The 21885-nt window shown below is 41.7% G+C and overlaps 2 protein-coding genes across 17 annotated transcripts; both read right to left on the bottom strand.

The window, feature by feature from the left end:
- Nucleotides 1-5074: 5074 nt before the first annotated feature.
- On the bottom strand, nt 5075-7959 carry lactb (lactamase, beta). The gene is made up of 6 exons (XM_070907883.1): nt 7582-7959; nt 7403-7469; nt 6693-6883; nt 6257-6575; nt 6007-6172; nt 5075-5824 (listed from the first exon to the last, which is right to left on the bottom strand). Exons 1-6 carry the CDS (start codon nt 7957-7959, stop codon nt 5299-5301), a joined length of 1647 nt encoding a protein of 548 aa, XP_070763984.1. The 3' UTR covers nt 5075-5298.
- Nucleotides 7960-9654: 1695 nt separating this feature from the next.
- Nucleotides 9655-21404, bottom strand: tpm1 (tropomyosin 1 (alpha)). 16 transcript variants are annotated; one of them, XM_070907171.1, is made up of 10 exons: nt 21070-21332; nt 20573-20698; nt 20237-20362; nt 16746-16879; nt 16275-16392; nt 15515-15585; nt 14635-14710; nt 14381-14443; nt 14199-14268; nt 9655-10519 (listed from the first exon to the last, which is right to left on the bottom strand). In XM_070907171.1, the coding sequence occupies exons 1-10, from the start codon at nt 21181-21183 to the stop codon at nt 10437-10439; spliced, it is 981 nt and encodes a 326-aa protein (XP_070763272.1). In that variant the 5' UTR covers nt 21184-21332; the 3' UTR covers nt 9655-10436. The 16 variants fall into 16 exon arrangements, with proteins under 16 accessions (XP_070763272.1, XP_070763281.1, XP_070763274.1 ...); XM_070907175.1 differs by lacking the exons at nt 9655-10519; nt 20573-20698 and adding exons at nt 12355-12571; nt 13549-13627; XM_070907172.1 differs by lacking the exon at nt 9655-10519 and adding an exon at nt 13545-13627 and having other exon boundaries at nt 21070-21334.
- Between the last annotated feature and the right edge of the window lie 481 nt (nt 21405-21885).

The following is a 21885-nucleotide window of genomic DNA, read 5'->3' on the forward strand; positions in this document are numbered from 1 at the left end:
GACACACTGACCTCTTGTGTTTTCGTGCTCTACATTGTGTAAAGTGTGGTCGTGACTCCTTTGCCCTCGCAGCGGTGATGGTGATATCTCCCTCCTCGCCGATGGTGATGATCAGTGTGAGGGAAGCTCGGATCTTGCTGTGTGTAGGCTGCGATTCCCCTTAAATTTGCGTTGGCCAAGCACCCGTATCGCCTCTCGGAAGACAGCGCACGACGAAAACACCTACTCCGGACTGAAAGCAGCATCCTTCAGCGGAGACGACGAGGCTGTCACTGAATCAGGAAGATAACGACATCCTCGGAGGGAGGCATAATGTGCTTGCAGGGCTTCCCCCACAATCACACCAGGGACTCCATGTGCCCGATAATAAGAAGAAGAGGTTCGCGACCGGGAGCTGTCCAGGTGCTGAAAACGGGATTCCAGCGGCTACAGATGTGTGACGAGCAGCGCCGTCAACGCGGAGGAACCCGAGCTACATGTACAAAAACAACACGCACTCAGTGATGTCAAGTAAAGCATACATGTAGTCTATATTCCTGTTGAGCCGCGAGAGCCTGCAGACGTCCCTCTTTCTGTGCCACCCTGGAAGCGTCGACGTAGAAAAACACTCTCGCTTCACTTCACCTCTTGAGCTTCAGAGTTCCTCGCGATAACAACCCACCCGCACGAAAAAAAAAAAGAAAAATCACTAATACTCTTACAGTGACCTCAAGTGTTTCTGTGGCGCTCAATGGGTGAGGTTATGAGACCATGTCTGCTCTATTCAATGTCATTTATCAGTCTGCAGCGTCACTGTGATACTGCCAGGCAGTGGTGGAATGTAACCAAGTACATTTACTAAAGTACAAGTACAATTTTGAGGTACTTGTACTCTACTTGAGTGTGTCCATGTTATGCTACTTTATATTTCTACTCCATAACAATTCAGAGGGGAAATGTCTGTTCTACTCCACTGCGATTATCTGACAGTTTTAGTTACTAGTTATTATTACAAAATATAAATCAACTAATAAATTACGATATATTATTATAGGTTAAGCTACCCAGCAGTATATGAAGTAGTTAAAATGAGCCCCCCACCTTTACCAGCTGCAACATTAAAGTGATGTACACTTTAATGCATCACTAATCCAGTAAGATGATATTTGATTCTGAAATGGACTGCATAATGGCCGCTTTAAAAAGAAATATACTTTTACTTGACTAAGATTTTGAATGCATGACTTTTTGCACTGTAGTATTGCTCATTTTACTTAAGTTTTCTTCCACTGCTTGTCCCAGGTAGACGTGCTGAGATGTGTGAGTTGTATCTCACAATTGTAGCGCAAAAAAAGGGTAAGTGGAGAAAAGGTTGGCAACAACATATCTGCAAGATATATGCTACCACTTTCTAATATGGACCCCTTTATACAGGGTTTAAAAGTTGCAACTAATGGCTTTATTAGTGGTTAATAAATAACTTTTAATTAGACACTCATTAAAATGCAGAACATTAATTTAGTCATTTACAGTTCCAAAACAAAACCTTTATAAAAAAGGTGCCCAATTAGAAAGTGGGGCCAACATTATTGTCCAAATGAAATATATATGGTAGGGCTATGACTTGAGGCCCTTAGCAGCCTACTCATAACACGCTATCAAATGATCAGACACTAAACAGAAATGTCCTCAAAATCAATTTAGCATCTCTACAATGTTGCTTGATTGAGGCCTGTATAATCTGCAGACAGCCTGGCCCTATCAGCACAATCACTAGATGGCTCAAAACAACACAATCTCTAAGTTAAGTATTTAAAATGGCCAGTTGATGAGTCAACTAACGGTTCTGAGCATGCAGCAGTAATCATTTGTCTGACGGAAGTGGTGTGATGTGCTTTTTGACTACAAAAGTTCCCACGATTCCATTCATACCTTCTTTGCATTCCAGTCATTCAGTTGTTTCTTACCAAACCCAGACACATGCACAACAGGTGATTTCCTCACCTGTCCTCTGCCTGATCTCATGATGCAACTAAACCTCCAAGAACAGAAGTAAAATGTAGTCTTTTCAGCCTTCACCTGATAATCTCACAATGACGTCAACATTGTCAAAATGACTCCTGGGATACTTTTTAGACCTTTTAGAGCTCTGTATGTATTACTCACATGCTGTTAATGACACCATTTATGACACACTAACAAATTACCTACACTCAGCTGTTAGTATCCTGACGTTTAGCTTGCCATTTACAATGTGGACAAACTGCAATCACAACATTTTTTTAGGCCATGGGTGGAACACGCCCACATGACAGTTTCTTCAGAGGTCCAACAAAAAGCACTTCTGAGTAACTTTGAAGCGTCACTAACTCACATTGGGAACCTGCACTACCAAAAGCTGGGATTTAACGAACTGGTATGGACGGATTTTTGATTTATTTCAGTCAGGGTGTTCATTAAAAGGTTTTTTTTGGGGGGGGTTCCTCATTCGAATCTCGGGTCTAGGGACAGAGGGTGTTGTATGCTTCTATAAAGCCTGTTGAGGGAAATTGTGATTTGTTATATTGGGCTAAATAAAATTGACTTGACGTGACATCTAAAAGTGGTTATGCCACGCTTTCCTTCGTGGTGAGAGATTCCTTTAGGGTGACAAAAATGTTTCTTGTGTTCTCAGGAAACAGCAAGAAAAACATTCCAAATGATGGCAGGTAACTATAATAAATGATCAGAAAAAAAAACAAAGAAGTAACTATTCAGTCCTGTACTCTTTCTGAAATGTTGCTATTATGTCTGTGTAGATCACGGAGACCTTTGTGATGGGCAGGAAACCACCTATTGCATGAATGGAGGGACATGCTATAAAATACCATCCATGAATACACTCTCCTGTGTGTAAGTTCATTTCAAAACTTCATTTTGATATATTATATTATATATTGTCTTTGATATAAGGAGTCTTTCTCTTTAACTTTTATGTAGGAATATCTGTTGATGTTACAACATGGCAATATTGTTGATAAATTTCCTCTGAGCTGACAGACTGCCTACATTTCTGTACGTCATCTTACTTCAGGTGCAATGACAGTTACAAAGGCAGCAGATGTGAGCAGTTCCAGCTCTTCAGCAGTTCCATCAATGCAGGGGAACCAGGGTTAATTGCAGCCGTGGTCATTGTTGCCCTCCTCATCTTAGTGATGCTGGCAGTTGTTATCTACTTCATACGCAAGTAAGTACATTATGGATTTAGGATTACCAGCTTTCTCAAGGCGTCTAAAAATAGCATTAGGATGTGAGTGTTTTATGTGTTATCCAGTCTTGGCATTGTTGTACTTCAGCCAGAATATATTCTTTTAAAGCTAATAACCATTACTTGTATCCACACACAGGATGTTAAAAGCCAAGCAGCAGAGCCAACAGAACAATCCGCAACAGTATTGGAGAGTAAAACCAAGAGTATGATCTCATGTACATGTGTTTTTCTCTCTTGATTGTGTGTTGGATTGGATTATGAAATAATTCTCAGAGATGAGTGTCACTTGCCTTGTTGGACTTCCATGCAGTTTGCTACAGAAAGGTGTAATTCATTAACACACACACACAAACACTTAAGGGTGTGAAACAAGTGTGAGTGGGTGGGAGTTGAATCACACCTTACACAGTAGCCTTTTCAACACACACAGCTATGAAGTTGGCACGGGTGTTACTCGTGTTGAATCACATTTCAATCTATGCGCTTTGTCCGAAATGTATTTACAAAGCATAGTCGGACTATGTAAAAATTGTATTGCGAAATATTAATCTAAATATTTAACTGGTAAAATGGACTTGAAATAACCCCTTGTATCATTGAATGAATATGGTCAATATTCTATGAGTAAATATTTTGTAATTGTGTAAATATATGCAATGATCCCTACTGAATGATTTGACTGCATGATTTCTGGTGGACCACACACACACACACACCACACACACACCACACACAACACACACAACACACACAACACACACAACACACACAACACACACAACACACACAACACACACAACACACACACACACACACACACACACACACACACACACACACATTTGCATTTGTATACCTGAGGATCCTAATGTCCTCTAAACCCAACTATCAGCATGTCATTCCTAACCTCAACCTGTAGCCCATTCTTAAAATAATCCTAAATCTAATCTTAACCCTAAAATAAAATAACCATAATTGCCCCTTGAAGTAGTCGGGACTCACTTTTCAAATTTGAATTGGCTCTCACAAAACTTGACATGCAGGAACACACACACACAGATAAACTTGATGATACACTGCGTGTGGGAGTCTGTATAATTAGCATATCCCAAGCCATTCATCAGTTCCTTTAAATCTAAAAACAGGGGCACAGGAGATCCCAGGAGTTTCATGAAGAGAATGGTGGCATCAAATATGCTTCAATTCGGCGAGCTTAGGAGGGAATCAAAACTCGTTGGACTGCATTGCCAACAGTTTGTTAGTCTTTTCATTTTGATGGACTTCCAGTATTCTCCAACAGTTGCTAACAACCAACTGTGGAGAAAAAAAAACTCATTTGGACTGCTGACAGCTTAGTTACTCCCTAAAAATCCTTGTCACCATTAATGAACTGGCTTTGTAGCACACTCATTCAGGCATCAAAAGCTGGAACTGTTCTTGTTTTGTTAAATTCAGAGACAAAGTCAGGATTGTACTCACTGGCTGAAGTCAATTTTAACACTGACATTATATAAAAGTGATCTGAAAAGTTGATTCGGCGGTGAGTACATTATGAAAATGTCACCCTATTGATTATTGATCGAGCGGCAGTATTAAGTGAGCACACAACAGGGTTTTTCCAAACGCATGCCATGTCGCTATGAGGAAATATCTGTACAGGGTGGGCCCTCAAAGTCAATACATGTGACGTAGAAACTTTGGATGTGTACCATGCCGCTTTAAATAGCAACCGACTGCTTTCCATTGTGTATGAAATGTTTTTATTTCTCTCAAATGGAGGAATATATATATTAAAATGTTGTTGTGTTAGCTTTTAAAGGTGTATAAATGAATGAACCTCTGTATTAAACCAACAAACTAATATCATCAATGCAGTCATTTGCTTCCACCTAGTGGCAGTATGCTTTACTCTGCAAAATTCAAAACACATCTAGAAAATGCATGTTAAAGATTTATGCAATTTCCTAAAGCATCATCTGGACTTATTTAAAAATTGTATCAAAATTACACAACATCACAAGGCGTATCTAAAATTTAAAGTCACACATTCCTGTAAAAAAAAAACTCTCTTATAGGCTTCTGGCTTTGTCAAACTCGTGCGCAATTTTCAGTGCTGTGCTGTTGAGTCCCACGGACTGTATGTTAGTGATGATAGTGACCACCACTCCCTGTGGGAGGAGGGGGGTCTGACCTTGGTGCTGGTCTATCTCATCACTGGGTAACACCAAGAGGACACTGCTAGCCCCCACAGCGCCTCCTGTGTGCGACACGTAGTGCCTGCGCTTCCTGCATTGGCCATATTTCTGTAGCTGCTCCACTACCAGCCAGCCTTGAGCATACAGTCCGTCCTTATCCCAGCTGGCCTCTGTCCTGTCAACTGCTGCCCACAGATCTATGGCAGTTTTGGGTTTGAGGAAGCCAGGGAGCAAGCCCTCAGTGTCCTTCAGGTGGGCCACCTGGTAGCTGTAGAGTAGAGCGTTACCGAACAGCAGCAGGTCACCCACAGTGGAGAGGAAGCCGCCTCCTGCCCACTTGTAGGAGTTGTCTACATATGGGCAGTTCACAACACGTCCTCTCTTATTGAGATGATAAAATCTGTGGAGGAGAATCAACGATTATTATGGACTCACTATTGGATTTTAATCATGTTGTGCACTCAAAAAACATCTGAGAAATAATACAAAGTTCTTCTCTGATATTACTGATACATCTCCCCTGGCTTCAACTGTCACAGTAATCCGGACATAACTTGACAGTGGTGATGTCGGACAGATTACCTGGAGCGGTGGTAAATAATTGGGTCATTCTCATCGGGCACAGTATTGAGCATTCCCAGCTCACGGAACATGTTCATCATGAGATCCAGGAAGCGCTGTCCGGCTGCTTGCTCCACAACAGCACTAAGCAGAGTAAAGGCGTGGGTGGAGTACAGAAAAGTGGTGCCTGCACAGAAATATATCTTTTTAAGACACTAACATTCAAATTATATCATTTCTAAAACGTTTAGCAAGCAAATATGTGCTTTACCAGGTTTGAAAATGAGTGGGTCGTCCTTGAAGAGGTCCAGGGCCTGAGTGACACTTTCAAAGTTGTCCTTTAAGTAGTATTCCTCGTGCTCAAACTCTTTCTTCTTCTGAGCAGGAGTGCCTGCTTTGCCTTTAGTGTTCTGTTCTGTTGCGGATTTATCTTTGTTTTCAGATGAGCTCTTTTCATCCTCTTTCTCTTTCACTGGTGGCTTTAAAAGTCGCTTCGCTTTCTCCTTGTCCTCCTTCACTTTCTTTGCATCCTTCTCATAATGCCGTATACCACTCAGGTGGGACAGAATCATACGAGGGGTTATTGTGACCTGAAAGAACAGAATAAACAGAATCAATGATGTCCATGTGAGCTGAACACGAAAAGGAACAGTGTGATATTATTGCTGATGATGAGAAAACTCTGACATCTTGTTCAAGTAACTTACATCCTCTCCATCAAATTGTTTCTGGGGAAATTCGGGGACATATTTCTGGACTGGGACATCAAGATCTATTTTCCCCTCCTCACACAGTCGTGCAGCAGCAGCAGATGTGAGGGGCTTACTGATGCTGGCGATTCGCATCACTGTTTCTGGGCTGCATGGCACACGATTCTCCAAATCAGCGTAACCGACCCCTGAATTACATGAAGAATTGAAATGCATCACACAAGAATATTTATGTGCTTTGAGAGGAATATTCCATGTGTTGCATTTTCACTGTAAAAACCCACTATCACATCATTTTTGAGACATTTCAGTAAAGCAAAGATGGCAGAGGATGATGCGTAAAGTCACATCGTGTGCTGTTGGGTCAGATTCCTCTGTGAATCTGCAGACTTGATGCATGGCACAAACAAAAGGCCACTTCAGTGAACAACTGGAAGTGAGCCACTTGTGTTCCAGAGCGAAAGCTTAAAGGGGTGGGGTGGGAACTTTCAGCAACATTGCCAACATATATAACAGCATTTATTTGTCTTGTGCACCAGCACTAATTTGTGTTGTGGGCCAATGTTGCACTGGTGAGCACTGACTCAACCAGTTGGCATCAGGTGGGCCCACAATACAAAATGATTCTGGACAAAGCAGACTAGCTGCATTGGTTTTATTGACATTTGTGACGTAGCACCTTTAAAGTGGACATTTCAGGCACCAACCTTCACGCCAGACTTGGATACCATCCACAGAGACCCCAACCACCAGCCCTGGAGCCCCGACCTCAGCCTGAGAGACACAAACACCGAACTAATACAGGTGGCACTGAAGTTAGGCGGGAACATAATGAGAGAGCAAAGGGAGCGTGGACAGTGAAAGACAATGCAGTTCACAGGCCTACCTCTGTGCCTACCTTTATCCGCTCCACTAGGTCCCTGCTAACTTTGATGGCATCGCTGTATCGATCAGTCCTCTGCGCTTCTATCACTTTATCATCACAGGAACTGTTGGCTGTGTCAGAGCGGTATTTCAGTCCGACAGCTAAAGCGAGCCCCACACCAACCCCACATATCCAACTCCTGGACTTTGACCTGTGTTTAAAAAACGCTGTGTTTGACCCTCCGACATATCGCCTCTGCTGCTGAATAAAAACACTCCGCTTGTCTGACTGCTGCGGCTTGACTCGCGCTCCGGCTCGCGGTGTCAACACAGGAGACTCTCGCGCTGCTAGTAGGGTACATTTGGCGCAAAAACGGTTTGACACAAACAATCGTGACATTGTTAGATATGTTGCTTCTCTTGCCTTTAGTTGGCGATAACTGGCCGTGGTTGATGAGCTCCAGTTAACAACAACAACTTGCTTCCTGTTTGCGTCGTCGAACCAGACCAAATGAATCAATTCACGATTCAGACAAAATCGAGCGAGGGCGGTTACTCAACCTGTGATACCTTCTGTGCATTATGTATGTACCCATTCCCTTCCAAACTCCCAAAACCTACAGAGCACACCACATTACACACATGGCAGCTTCGTTATTTGCCCAGACACAAACGTGATTTTGTAATATCACTAACTGGCACTAGGTTCTATGTGTCAATTAAATTGAGGCAATTTGATCAACTTTATTTTGGAAAATTCACCATGTAAGCACAATAATAACTAAAATAAAATAAAATTGGGTTTCAAGACAGGGCCAAATGATAAGGTGATATTGCAGGACCCACCTGGCTGATATTCCCTAACAAATTTGCAGTCAATCAAATTTAATGTAACTAATTGACACACATTCAGTGTGGGGATTGAGGGTACCCTGAGGCCTTTGCTTTTGAAGTTTGATTGATATATTTGGTATTTAAGGTATGAAATAAAGTGAACTGATTGATTTTCATGAACATATTGGTGTCACGTTCTGGGACATCTCACTGACTTATTCTCAGGATTCCAACTTAACCCTTAAACATATCAAAAGTTTTACCCCAAGGACCATTTCACACACACACACACACACACACACACACACCCTTATCTCCTCACTAGTGCAACAAAGGACTTTCAGAGGTCATGCAAACTACTTAGCTGCTATCAACACATGTGAAGGGCATTTATTTCAAATTCTATTCCTACAGAAACTACTGAATAACACTATATATACAGTATATGTGTATATACTATATTTACAGTATATGTGTATATACTGTATATATATGTGGTATACAGTATATCAGTATAAACTATATATATATGTAGAGGTGCTGTCCCTTTAGTCTGTCGTAGTCTTTTATATTACAAGCTTTTAAACTCAGCTCCACTGATGTCTAAGGAGTAAAATAAGATAGATGCAAAATATATAGTTACGTAAAGTTATAGTTTATGATGAGGTCATAAACTACAGTAGATTATTGGAGTTTAAATAACCTGCCCAACAATATACTGTTAAGTGAGGTCCAGGCAAACCACCACTTCTTAAAGGTTAATGTAACAATAATGCCACACAAATGAAAGGCACCTTCATTCTGGAGCAGGATTTTACCTTAATACAAAAACTTAAACTAAATGCAAGACCTCTATCTTTCAGTATTTTTCTCAATTATTGTGCTGCTACTCAACTTAAGACATTAAAAAGTGTTCCACCATTGCTACGTGGTTTGATTATTCTGAAACTGAACTGATATGGTCCAGTAGAGCTTAGTGAGCTCCAGTGAACCAAAGAAACACATGACAATGTTTTTCCCCCAGCTGGAAGTCAAACTGAGGGTCAAGCGAAAAATGAGCCAGGAGTAATTAAATGGAGCTGCAAAATGAACAGATCTCCATTTGTTCTGAAAATGTAACAGATTCTACACCTTTGTGTTTTCTTTTCCTTTGCATTGCATCAGGATTTATTAAATCACACCAAAACATACTAAAACCTTTAATTTAGGTCTCCTCTCTGAGGGACAAAAATGCTATGCAAACACCACAAACAAAGTTAGAAAACTTTCAAAACGTGCTTTTAGTTATATTCATCATTTGTACATTTCAGATATGATAAACACTTGAAACATCTACTTTAATACAATGCTAAAACAATGCACACCCAGATGACTGAAATCATACTTAATGGACAAGATGAAAAAATGTTGAACCATGGTTTTAAAGGAAACTACGAATATACTGTAATGCATCAGCATTTTCGGTCATTGCTTAACAAGACAGTAGCACCAGTATACATAGTGAGAGGCAAAGCCAATGTATACTTACACAAATGTTGTGGGACGAGGGCACGTGTCTTTTTAAACATAGTTTGTCATACAGAACGCAAAATGTGAGGTTTTACTGTGGTTTAACTAAGTGCAAAATTTCTCCACTTTGTCCTTTGGTATGTGCATAATCAGTGTGGAATGGAACGTACCAGATCAGCTTCAATGCAGATGTAAAAAACAATCTTTGTAACCAATGGCACATGTCATTTCAGCAGATGACTTGTCAAAAAAAAAAAAAAAAAACTATTTCAAAGGATTGCAAAAGGCAGATGACATTACAAGATAAAAACTGGCTTGCGAAAAACAATCTTGTTTCTCAGTTTAGGCTTCATCAAAGGGAATGGTTAAGCTTTACATCCCCTTGGCTTTGCTCCTTGGTCGAGTTCCGCTGAAGGCAGGACGGTGCAATAGGCTGTTTGAATCTCCACCATGAGCAAGGTACGAGACGAGGGGTAAGCAAGGTGCAGGTACAAAAAGCCAAAACCACAGTGTGTGTGGGGTCGGACCGTGCTTTCACAAATTATTCAGTTCCATTAGAGTCTGGTCCAGCATCTGGTGCATATCGAGGTTCTCTTCTTTAGCTTGTGACAGTTTCTCTGTTAGAACATCAAATGAAGAAGTTTTAATCTCACACAGGCCAGCATTAAGTGAGTTCGTTGGTTAGCTTGCATTAATAAACCAAGTTGGCTACATCACTCAGGTCAGTCATTAAATTTGAGTGCTTTTAAAACCACTGACACAAAACAAGAGAAACACATTGAGTAAACAAGCTCGTATCATGATATGCAAGCAACCATGCAAACAGGTTACAGTCTACAACAAAGCTCTTATTAACACATAAACAACAACAATCCATAAAAACGTGATTAATGTGTAATGTTATGGTACTACAGTAGGCTGTAAGACTAGAAAATGATATATTTGAGATGATCCCTGATTTTCACTATATTTTAATCACATTTTCACAAACAGCAACACAATTTTCAAGCAGTGCAAGCATCGTACGTGGACAATGCAAACGGAAGAGCTTTGGATCTCACACTGGATCAGATTGTCATACACACGTTAAAAACGAAACCGTAGCAAACAGGTAAAACATTCACACAATTTAGTCCTCATTCAAAGCCACGCGCAGTTCATTAGTGAGAAGGCGGTTTTTCTGGAGTTGCTGGTAGAGGCGATCTTTGCAGTCAGAAAGCAAGTTGAAAAACAGAGAGAGGACATGAAATCAGAGGAAAATAGGAAAAGAGGAAGTGCAATGCCTGTTGACACCTACCTTCTCTAGAATAGATCACTGAAGACTTTCTTTAACCTTTATGAAACACAATATCTGAATAGCCTTTAAATAACATGATCAAACTGTGTTTTGATGTTCTTGGGTTTTTTTTTTTCTCTTTAGATTTTGTCTGCAACAGGTGAAGCAAGGCAGGACAGTGTGTAGAGTGAAAACAGAGGATTTAAACCAGAAAGATGAAAAAAGGAAAGTGGCAGCGAACCTTAATCAAAAATAAAATAAAATCTTTAAAAACAGATAGTGTGGCAACAAAATAGAAAAAATAATGAATACTATGAAGACTATATCTGCCATTTAGGTCATAAACTTTCTATCAAGTGCATCTTATCATATGCTTAAATATGGCTGGTCAACATCAGAACTGGCCTGGCATTTTTAAGAGTAGAAAGAAGGATGTAGCTCAACTATTGTTCTGCAGTCCCACTTGAATATTGAAGTCTCAAAACACACAAAACCAGACAAACTGCTCAACTTCTGCATATCTTTCTGTGTCTGAATGTACGGGAACGACTTTAAAAAAAACACCCAGAATGTGTGATTTTATATTTATTCAAATATATGACAGGATACGGTGTTATCATACAAAGCCCATGTGTCATAATCACTGATAGCAGTTTCATCCAATTTTTCCAGCAACCAGATGAGGCTCAACAAATCTTACATACTGTTCTGTATTCCACCACAACACCCATTACTCTACCGCAATCTTCCAAAGAACAATCCAACACTAATTCCCACCAATTCTCTTTCCAGTCAGCTGTCCTGTCACAGTACTAAATGTTGAAAAGTGCTTGCATGCATCAGTCTCAAATGCTAACAGAGAAGACATCTTGGCTCAGCTTTCAGTCAAGTACCTGTAGTTGTTCTAACTTTCTGTGCTTACAGCACTACTGTGATATTGCTAATATCTCAGCTTCACAGAACAATATTTGAAGAAAATAAAAAGAACATCCTTTGCAATCTATAAAACTACACCAGAGCAGGGTCAGGCTCAACTAGAGGTTTGTAGAGATGAAGAAACAAAATCAAAAACATAACTTAAAATCAAGGCTTCCTGGTTTTATTAGAGCCACTTGAAAATAAATAGAAATTAAAAAGAAGAAAAAAATAGGACAGAGTAAAGAGATACAGCTTACGTAGAAGGAAGGGTGTTTATTTTTTACACAATGCAGAAAGATTCTAGGATTCTGTACAAGAGATGGGATGCAATTAACTTTGACATGAGGATGAAAACATGAGGAGGAAAGGAAAGCAATGACAGAGAGGGAGGGGAAAATGGAGAGAAGGCTGGAGAGAGCAGACAGATGCCGCTCAGCCGGCAGGAGACGTCTTTGATGAGGTGTAAAAACATTATCTGTGTGGGAGAGAAGAGGTAAAGTGAACCAGGGGGTCTGTGTGGGACCTACGGAAATTTAAGATGTGCACCATAATACACCAGAACCACATGAGTCATGGCACAACACTGCAAAAACCACAATGCACAGTGGAAATGCATTGCGGGGTAGAACACGCTGACAAACACAAACTAGAGGCCGGATCTCTGATCACATCGAGACCTTTCTACTAAAAAGTGAGGGGCAGTGCTGGACCAGACAGATGTGGTGTGCTTTGCCAATCTCCCGCAGAATGGCCAAAATGTTGAGGGACAAGACTAATTTAGCAAAACTTGGGGCAAAAATGTGACAGGACAAAGGGGGCTCTGACAAACACACAGGGGGGGCCTTTCTTCTGGACAGAAGTAGACCATGTTAGTAGAAGGAAAGAGGAAACACTCATAACCTTGTGTTGTGTATCAGATTAATTGAAATGCTTCCATAACACAGTCTACAACATTTCAATGAACAATTTGCATGCGTTGCTTAGGATGTCAAAATATCATGTGACAATATCATGATTATTTTGAAATCCATAATAGTAACAACAGTACTGTAGGAAGAAATGTAAACAGAGACTCTTGAGTTTTGTTCATGCATAAAATTACTTCAGTCCTGTTTACAGTATTCTCAAACACCAATGATACTGATACAGGTATCATCAGTAAAGTATCATCATGATCACACTAATAAAGAAGTGTGAGGGGAAACTAGAGTGACTTGAATTACACAGACACACACGACAAGGTCTGCTTTAAGACATTGAACTTTAAGACTATATAAAAACATAGCTGCATTTAAAGTGCAGAAGCAGATACAAGACGCGGATGTACTAATCATGATGGGTACAAGGAAATATAAGGGAGACAATGGAGGTGAGGCAGCTGTTGTACAGGGAGGAGAAGTGCAGGGGGGAGGAGAGGGTGACGACGGAACGAGCAGGCAAGTTGAAAATTACATGGAAGTCATGTCGTTGAGGGCGTGGTCCAGCTCCTCGCTGATGGCCTTGTACTTCAGTTTCTGGGCATACAACTCATCTATTGGTGGGCCAGGGGTGGGGGGGAGTTGCAGTGAAAGGGGAGCAAAGGTGAAGGAGAGCGTGACAAGGAGGTGAAGGGTGAAGCAGCCAGACCATTGGCAAGACAGGAAGAGGTGACAGAAAAACATTGAAAACAAGGGAAAAAGAGGAAAACAAAGTTACACCAGAAAATGAGAGAATGGAAGATGTATCAGTGCCATGAAGAAATAAGGACCGTGTATTTCACGGCCACATGGCTCTCAGCGCTCAGCTATCACTATGACTCCTTGAAGTCAACATTTAGGCCTGATATCTCTGATAAACATCAAGGCCTTTCTTTCCTACCATGAAACTCAAAAACAAATCAACTAGACTTAATAGAGGAAAGATAAAGGTCACCAGAAGTATGATGCTGTCAGAAAAAGAACCATGATGAGATTAAGAGGGAAGCAGAAATAGAGTAAGCAAAGAATGGGCTTAAGAGACTTATTTTTTGAAAAAGCACTGAGCACTTACTCAAATACCATCACTGACACAATTTCTAAATAAGCAGAGTAGCATTCTGACGGGAGGGGCAAAAAAAATCATACCTTCCAAGTCATCAATGGTCTTCTCAAGCTTGGCTACTGATCTCTCAGCGAACTCAGCACGAGTCTCAGCCTGTGTTACAGAGACAGATTTAGGAGTTAGTCCAACACTCGAACTGCGATAAAGCACCTGTGACTTGCATACATGATCCTGGGCCCCAGATAAGACCTCGTGGAAACTTTACCTCCTTCAGCTTGTCGGTGAGGACCTTGATCTCCTCCTCGTACTTGTCCTCCTTCTGTGAGTACTGTGGGACAAAAACAATGACAGGTGTCAAACATATGGGCATGGAGTCAAACTCAAACTCATTAATACATTAATACATTTATACAGATAAGTATTATGAAATAAAACTGTAAAAAGTGAGGACTTTCGGCTCCCCAGGCTCTTCTGCTGAGGAGTTTGACTGCAGGCACTTGGCCAGAAGGTCGCACTTACCTTCTCAGCCTGGGCCTCCAGTGACTTCAGGTTGTTGGTCACAGTTTTCAACTCTTCCTCAAGCTCAGAGCATTTGCTGGTGTTTTAGACGAGGGGGTAAAGTTGCGAAGGAGAAGAAAAGGGGGAGGAGGAAAAGGAGGGGAGCGAGGATGGACAGAACCAGAGGTGGATACAAAACAGGTAGAAGGAGGAAGTAAGGAAGAGGGGGAGAGGAAACAAAATAAATAAGAACTACAGGGATTATACAAGGAGGAAACCCAAAAAGTGCCTTAACAGAGAATGTGAGAATAGCAATGTTGCCCATCACACAAATAGTAGTGGGTTACAATGAAATCAATAATTTGGTAAACGGTATTTCCGCATCTAAATATCATGCTTCTCTTAAATGTGAGGTGTTAAATTCTTGCACAGTCTCTGCTATGTTAGAGGCGTGAAATTGTCTAATATACCCAGAAAGAGCATAAAAGAGGAAAAGAACGAGCACAGCAAGCGAAGCAGAAGCTCAACTCGGCAGCGTGAGTGGCAGTGGGAAGAGCCACTCATCAAAGTGTTAGAGTTAGTTTTTGTTTGTAGTACCTGTGTGACTGAGGAGTTTAGTGATTTCATGCTTTGCTCCAAAACGCTTAGCTCATCCTCCGCTCTCCGAGCTCGTCTGTTAGTGGGTGTGGCGTACGTGTGCAAGCCAAAACCATTCAAAACACGGAGGAGAGCATGCAAATAGTCAGCACATCCAGTAAGAACACATACACACGACACACTGTTCAAATGGAAACACGTCCAATACTTTGTGTGTCAGCTCAAAGCGCCAACTGTTGAAATGCAGGTGTACATGCAAATGTGAAGTGCAGATAAAGTGCATATGAAGGTTGAAACATCGTACCCTTCTGACAGCTCAGCGCGCTCCTCTGTACGCTCCAGGTCACCCTCAATGATGACCAGCTTACGGGCAACCTTTAGGTGCAGCACAGCAAAGTGTTACAGCACAACAAATACTTGATGACACTGTCACAGTTAGGACTTTCCACAAAGTGAAAGTGATTACAATACACTTTACAACAATTATAACTTCTTCTATAAAGACTCAAGATCATTTACTTTTGTAAAAGTACTAATACATTTCTGTAAAAGTATTGAATTGAAAATGTTACTTAAGTAAAAGTGTAAGTATAATGAGGAATATGTACTTTAAGTATAACAAGTACTCCACAGTTCTCTCTCAATTGATGTTCTCTCGATCTACTAATTGTTTCAGCTCTAATTGTATATACTTCAATGTATAACAAAGCATTTTTTTGCATGCAAACCCTTAATTTGTAAAGTAACGAGTAACTAAGCTGTCAAACATGTGTAGGTGAATAAAAAGTATAAAGTAACATAAAATGGATATACTCAAGTAAAGTATAAGTACCTCAAATTCGTGCTTAAGTCTAGTACTTCAGTAAATATACTACACTCCAGTACTGATTACAACTGTGTTTTACTATATTGTTATTCATTATCTGTTTATACACCAGCCTCCACTTATAGGTGCCTCTGATTTTGGATTGAAAATTCAAAAGTGTTGCCATAAATAGGCATATAGGGGTAAAAATGCTTGGTTTGGTGTTGCAGGATTGTTTTGGGGTGGCTGAAAAACTCGCCTCCTCATATTTGCGGTCAGCCTCCTCAGCGATGTGCTTGGCCTCTTTCAGCTGGATCTCCTGCAGCTCCATCTTCTCCTCATCCTTCATGGCCCTGTTCTCAATGACCTTCATGCCTCTGTGTGAGGGAACAAACGAGGTGTTAGGGATGTTAGACATCAGAAGCTGAGACCTGACAGACAGCCTGCAGTCTCCCTGAGGACACACACGTCTGGTGCACTGTAGTGTTGGCTGGTAAATCTTTAATATATCCTTCTAAGGTGAATACCTAAATGTTTTCTGGCATGAAAGAAGGGGAAAATACAGAATTTGGGACGCTAAGAAATGACTGCACTGTCTGACATAGCTAGTGTGACATTTACAGAGGCTCTGCTTGTACCCCACACAAAGGGATGGAAACACAGACCGGCCACCTGGTCCCTGCAGCAGGAGAGCCAGAGCTCTGACTATATGCTGCTCATAAGAACCCACCTCTCGCTCTCATCTGCAGCCTTCTCAGCCTCCTCCAGCTTGGTCAGGGCAGTGGCCAGACGCTCCTGAGCACGATCCAACTCCTCCTCAACCAGCTGGATACGTCTGTTAAGGGAAGCGACATCTCCCTCAGCCTAGGGAGAGAAGAGGAGCACGTCAAGCACTTCTTTAACATACAACCTGGAAATCGCACAAGTGTGCAAATACACGTCAGCCCAAAGAATGTACAGAAGGCGGTGAATTTGATTTTTTTTTTTTTTTTTTAGCGGTGCACTCTGACGTTGTTTTATGCCAGGTGGGTGAGTCTAATCACGGTTGTTAAAAAGTATTTCTGTGTGCCACCTGTTGGGAAAAAGCCCTCCCAGGAGGCTTGCCGGTGCTCCTCATTGACTATGTATAATGATAACAATGTCCCGAGCTGACAGAAGGCTGAATACCCTGCCTCATTACTAGGCCCCTGAGAGAACATTAACAAGACTCAAGTCAAAGGCCCTGAGACAATTACACTGAAAAGGACTGCTCACATGGTACACATACAAGCAGAGAGGAGACTCCCTGGATAGTTCACGACTGTTGGGAGACATTTAAGTGTAACTGAACTGGTCACATTTGCAACATATTGCTCCACCTTAAATGATCTGGTTATCTTTACTATGAATTAATATGGACTGAAAAAAGAGCGGACCTTTTTTATGATTATTCAGATCTCTAGCTACTTCTGCTTCCTGGTGTCTGCTCAGCGGGCATAAGACTTGCATTGTCCTGAAAATGCACTGTGAAAACAGGCTACAACTACCAGCAGTCTCACTACCTCTGTTTCCCCTGCAGCTCATGTTTAAGTGTGTTACAGTGCTGGACCAAAGTGCATCTGAAGTTGTGAAACATGACAAGGAAGTTACTAATGATCTTTCAACTGAAGCAATAGTTTCAAGTCCATTTAAAACACCCCACGGTTGATTAAGACAAATTAGAAACTGTCAGACTGAGCCTGAGATAGACTCAGAGTGCTATAAGCCCCTGCAGAAAGATTTATTTCCCGTCTAGGTAACTGCCGCTATGTTCACACAGGAGGGAAATCACTCTTTGTAGCTGTGAAAACCTGTTGTCCTTATAAGGGCAAGTCAACGAGCATAAGCTCACGGTGCAAACAGGCACCTTAAATGATGCCACAGTTCAGTTGCAACTTCCTGGTTGCTGAACATAATTTAATCAAATGTTGAACCTGCAGCTGCCTGCAGAATAGAAAAAAAAACGGAACTTCCTGGAGAGCAGGTTGGATGGGACCGTTAGATCAAAGTGCATCAAAGGAAATGCGAGTGACACAAAGTAGGGAGATGAAGCAACGCAGAGGCTTTGACATCAGCGGCCTAACGTTACCAATTATACGCGCTTAGCCAGGAGCAGCAGGCTATCAAACGCTCACCAGGGCACTTTGTGGGGGCTCTGCGTGGAGCCACGTAAAGCTCTCAGCTTGCAGCACTGCGGTGCATCAAGACAAATCCCGCCATCTCACTGTGTAGCCCATCAATTACAGCTGTAGCCACTTCACGAGAGGAACGCACAGAATACACAGGGAAGGCTGCAAAGAGGAGGATGTGTAGCCTAATTCTCGCGTTTGATCCTATCTGGTAAACATGCTTACTTGTTCCCTGGCTTTCCTCTCCGCGAGCAACTCCTTCTGTAATCTCTCGGCTCTGTCCTCAGCACCGTCCGCCTGCTCTTGCAAGAATTTGATCTTTCGTTTGACTGCCTCCAGCGATGTAGCCCCGGCCATTGTTTACTGTAGCCTACAAGTATGTTTAAAAACGAGACTACACTATGAGCCGCAGCACAATTTCCGAGAAACTGTCAAGCAGCGAGGTGACGTCCTTGCTGGTGCAGAAAGCTGCGTGAAGACAGGCTGGACGGTGCGCGAGCTTTCTGGAGACGCACTCTGCAATGCCTGCTGTTTGTCCAGGAAGTGCCGCTCATTTCAAAATAGGTCTAAAATAAATTTTATTCTGCAGGGCTGAGCACAACGTTGCACCGTACGAATCTGCTTTATTCCCACATAAAATAATAAAATGTGGAATTGAATTGATACACGGTAACAATGTATTTTTAATGACCAAACAAAACACACCCATTCATAATCACGCTGGTGGAGAACTAACAGAGCCACAGCGCCCTCTGTGGGTCAACTGTGAGCGGTACACATGATGGCATTAAGATATTTCGAGACTAGAGGCCATTCAGGAAGTCTTCACTGAATACAGTAATTACAGGCTTCGTTTTAGACTTCGCAAATATCGCAGAAAATCCCTTCTAGAATATGAAATGGTAAAAACAAAGCCATGAAACTCTAAGTAGCCTAGTAGTTGAATTTATTTGAGCACTACAGCCATACTTAAACGTTCCTGTAGGAATATTAAGGGGGAAAAAACTACAGCAGTATCGAGGCCTATAGGGAATAAAATACAGCATCAAGTGTTAGGCTGAAACCCACCAGACTATAAAGTAGTCACACTGTGGCCTAACTCCAATCCAATTAAAGGATTATTACAACGGGTTTTCCTGGGGGCAAATGATAAGCCACACTACAGATTGATTCCTGTGATTGGCGCTTGTGAACAAAGTCATCTTAACTCAGTCATTGTTTATTGTGAAATAAAAATGTTTATAAGGGCCTAAAGTGTTTTTTTTGACCTGAAGCAAGTCGCGACCTTTAAATGCCTAAATATAAATTCTTTACATAGTTTTCCTGCCATGTGTTTATCCGAAAGGACGAGGAGGGGGGGGGGCACTCTGAGCAACAAATGTTTTAAAAAGGATCATTTTTTTTCTTCTGTAGATAAGCTAAATGTATTTATCTTTAATTAGTACGCTGCCTGGGACTTTTGATGGGAATCTGTGTTTTCCCCTGTGGTAAGCAGAGAGCACAGCCCCGCAGATGTGAGCTCTATCTTGACCATATAAAGCAGTGGGCTATATTTATCCAGGCTCTTGCTCTCTGCGCTCATAGGAAGACTGCACGTGAGGTTACTGCACTTCTCACTCTGAGGAAGACTCCTTCAGCCTGAGATCTATAAGACTGAACACATCTCGGCCTAAAAACACAAGATCATTCCACAATACAGGGTATTAATATTATGAGTTGGCCTGTTAGAATTTAATTTAAAATGAATCATGTTTGTTTCATTAAACGGACAATCTGACTTTCTTTGGGCTGACTGAAGTGACTGTACACGTGATCACAAATCATAAAGCGACAGTTCAACAGTAATTGGACATTTAATCAAAAGGTCAATTTGGACTTTGGTGGTCAATTTTCTAAGACAAGACAGAACAATTTCAGACGTAAGAGTCGAGGGATGATTAAATGACCACAGAGAGGAAATGTTATGTCTCTGTGTAGTTGAACTGTCGTTTCAGACACTCAGTGACGACAGAATGAAGATGTGGAGGTAGCGTGGTGCAGGAATGGTGCCATTGTGAACCCCTTCCTTACTTACATCGGTGGCTTTCTTCTCAGCCAGCTCAAGTTTCTCCTGGGCATCTTTAAGAGCCTCGGAGTACTTGTCCAACTCATCCTCAGTTCCCTTCAGCTTCTTCTGCAGAGCTACCAAATCGTCCTCAAGCTGAGGCGAGTTTCAGTGCGCAGACAGTTTCAGAGGTGATCAGCGGGGAGACGGAGTGGCGTGAGCGCGCACAGGCGCGAGAGCGCGTACAGAGAGACACACACACACACACACACACACACACGGGACAGGAGAGGACAGGAGACGGGACATGGACAGGAAGAGAGAAGAGAAAAGTTAGGGGAGCTCATGCACGTCAGGATCAGATACCTTGGTGGCGGCCTCCTCAGCGGTCAGCAGCTTTTCCTCCGCAGTTTGGAACTCCTCAAACACTTTATCTCTTTCGTCTTCAGTAACACGCAATTTCTTTTCCAACTCTCTTATATCGTCGTCTAACTATACATGCATATGAAAGACATGATGAAGTTAAACAGAACATGAAATATACATGCAATTATTCAGTCTATTATTAAACAATATTTCTCCCTAATCCACGTTTTCAAAAAGTATCAACATTATTTATTATACTATACGACTATATTTACATCACCACAGTTGAGAGGAGGATTTGTAACATCCAAAAAACAAGAAGGCTGGGTTATTCTTAATTTAATCCTTATTTGGGATTATCCATGAAAGTAATTAATCCGCATTTAGGAGGCGATCCACTTAAAGGGCAGCAGTTTTATAATGCTACTGGTGCTCCTGCTTTTTTTCTATAGATCTTTGGGATTTTCCACAAAAGAAAAAACAAAACAAAAAAAGACCTGTTTGCTTCTGTCCTCTGCTGCTTTCTTGTCTGACTCGGCCTGCTCAGCTCTGTCCAGGGCATTCTCCTTGTCGAGCTTGAGCATCTGCATCTTCTTCTTGATGGCATCCATGGCTGCTTTTTGATGTTCGGCTGCACCAACAAAATGTCCAAATGAAAACCAAGGAGAGGCTGGGAGAGGGGCTGGGGCGTCTGTACCTAACTGAACGCTAAGCTGGAGTGCAGGCTCTGCCTTGCTGTGCCCTGTCAAATATGTACTTTCAAAGGGGGGGTGACTGGATTCCTTTAGACATCCAATACTTTTTGGAGTAGGCGTGTGTGGGTGCCCAGGCGTTCTTTAAGGATCTGCTCTGTGATTCGTTGCTCACAAACATTTGACTTTTCATACGCCTTTATATGGGTGTGATGGACAAGCAGGCAGCTCCCACAGAAAGGCTCCCTAATGGTAATGTCACAGAAGCCATTTGATGCACAGAGGATATGCAGATGACCATTTCTTATGGATCATTAAATCTCTGCATGACACTTTTGTTTTTATCACCGTGGCTACACATTTAAAAGCAGCACTTGTGTCTCTTTATTGGTTGTTGTTTTTGTTTTTTTTAGATTGTTTAATTCCCAGTATTACTGAAATCTGGGACATGTTTCATGTAAATCATCTTTTTTGATTTCACAGTGCCAGTGTTTTGCCACTAGTCTGTGTCTCATTTTGCCCTGTGACAGGCTGAGAGTGGGACCACAGGGCAGCTGCAATAACACTTTGACCGGGGTTTTGTCAACTTGCAGCCACTGGTGTCTGTGTGTGAGCGTGAGT

Source organism: Enoplosus armatus, chromosome 6 (genome assembly GCF_043641665.1).
Source record: "Enoplosus armatus isolate fEnoArm2 chromosome 6, fEnoArm2.hap1, whole genome shotgun sequence".
Classification (NCBI taxonomy): Eukaryota; Metazoa; Chordata; class Actinopteri; order Centrarchiformes; family Enoplosidae; genus Enoplosus; species Enoplosus armatus.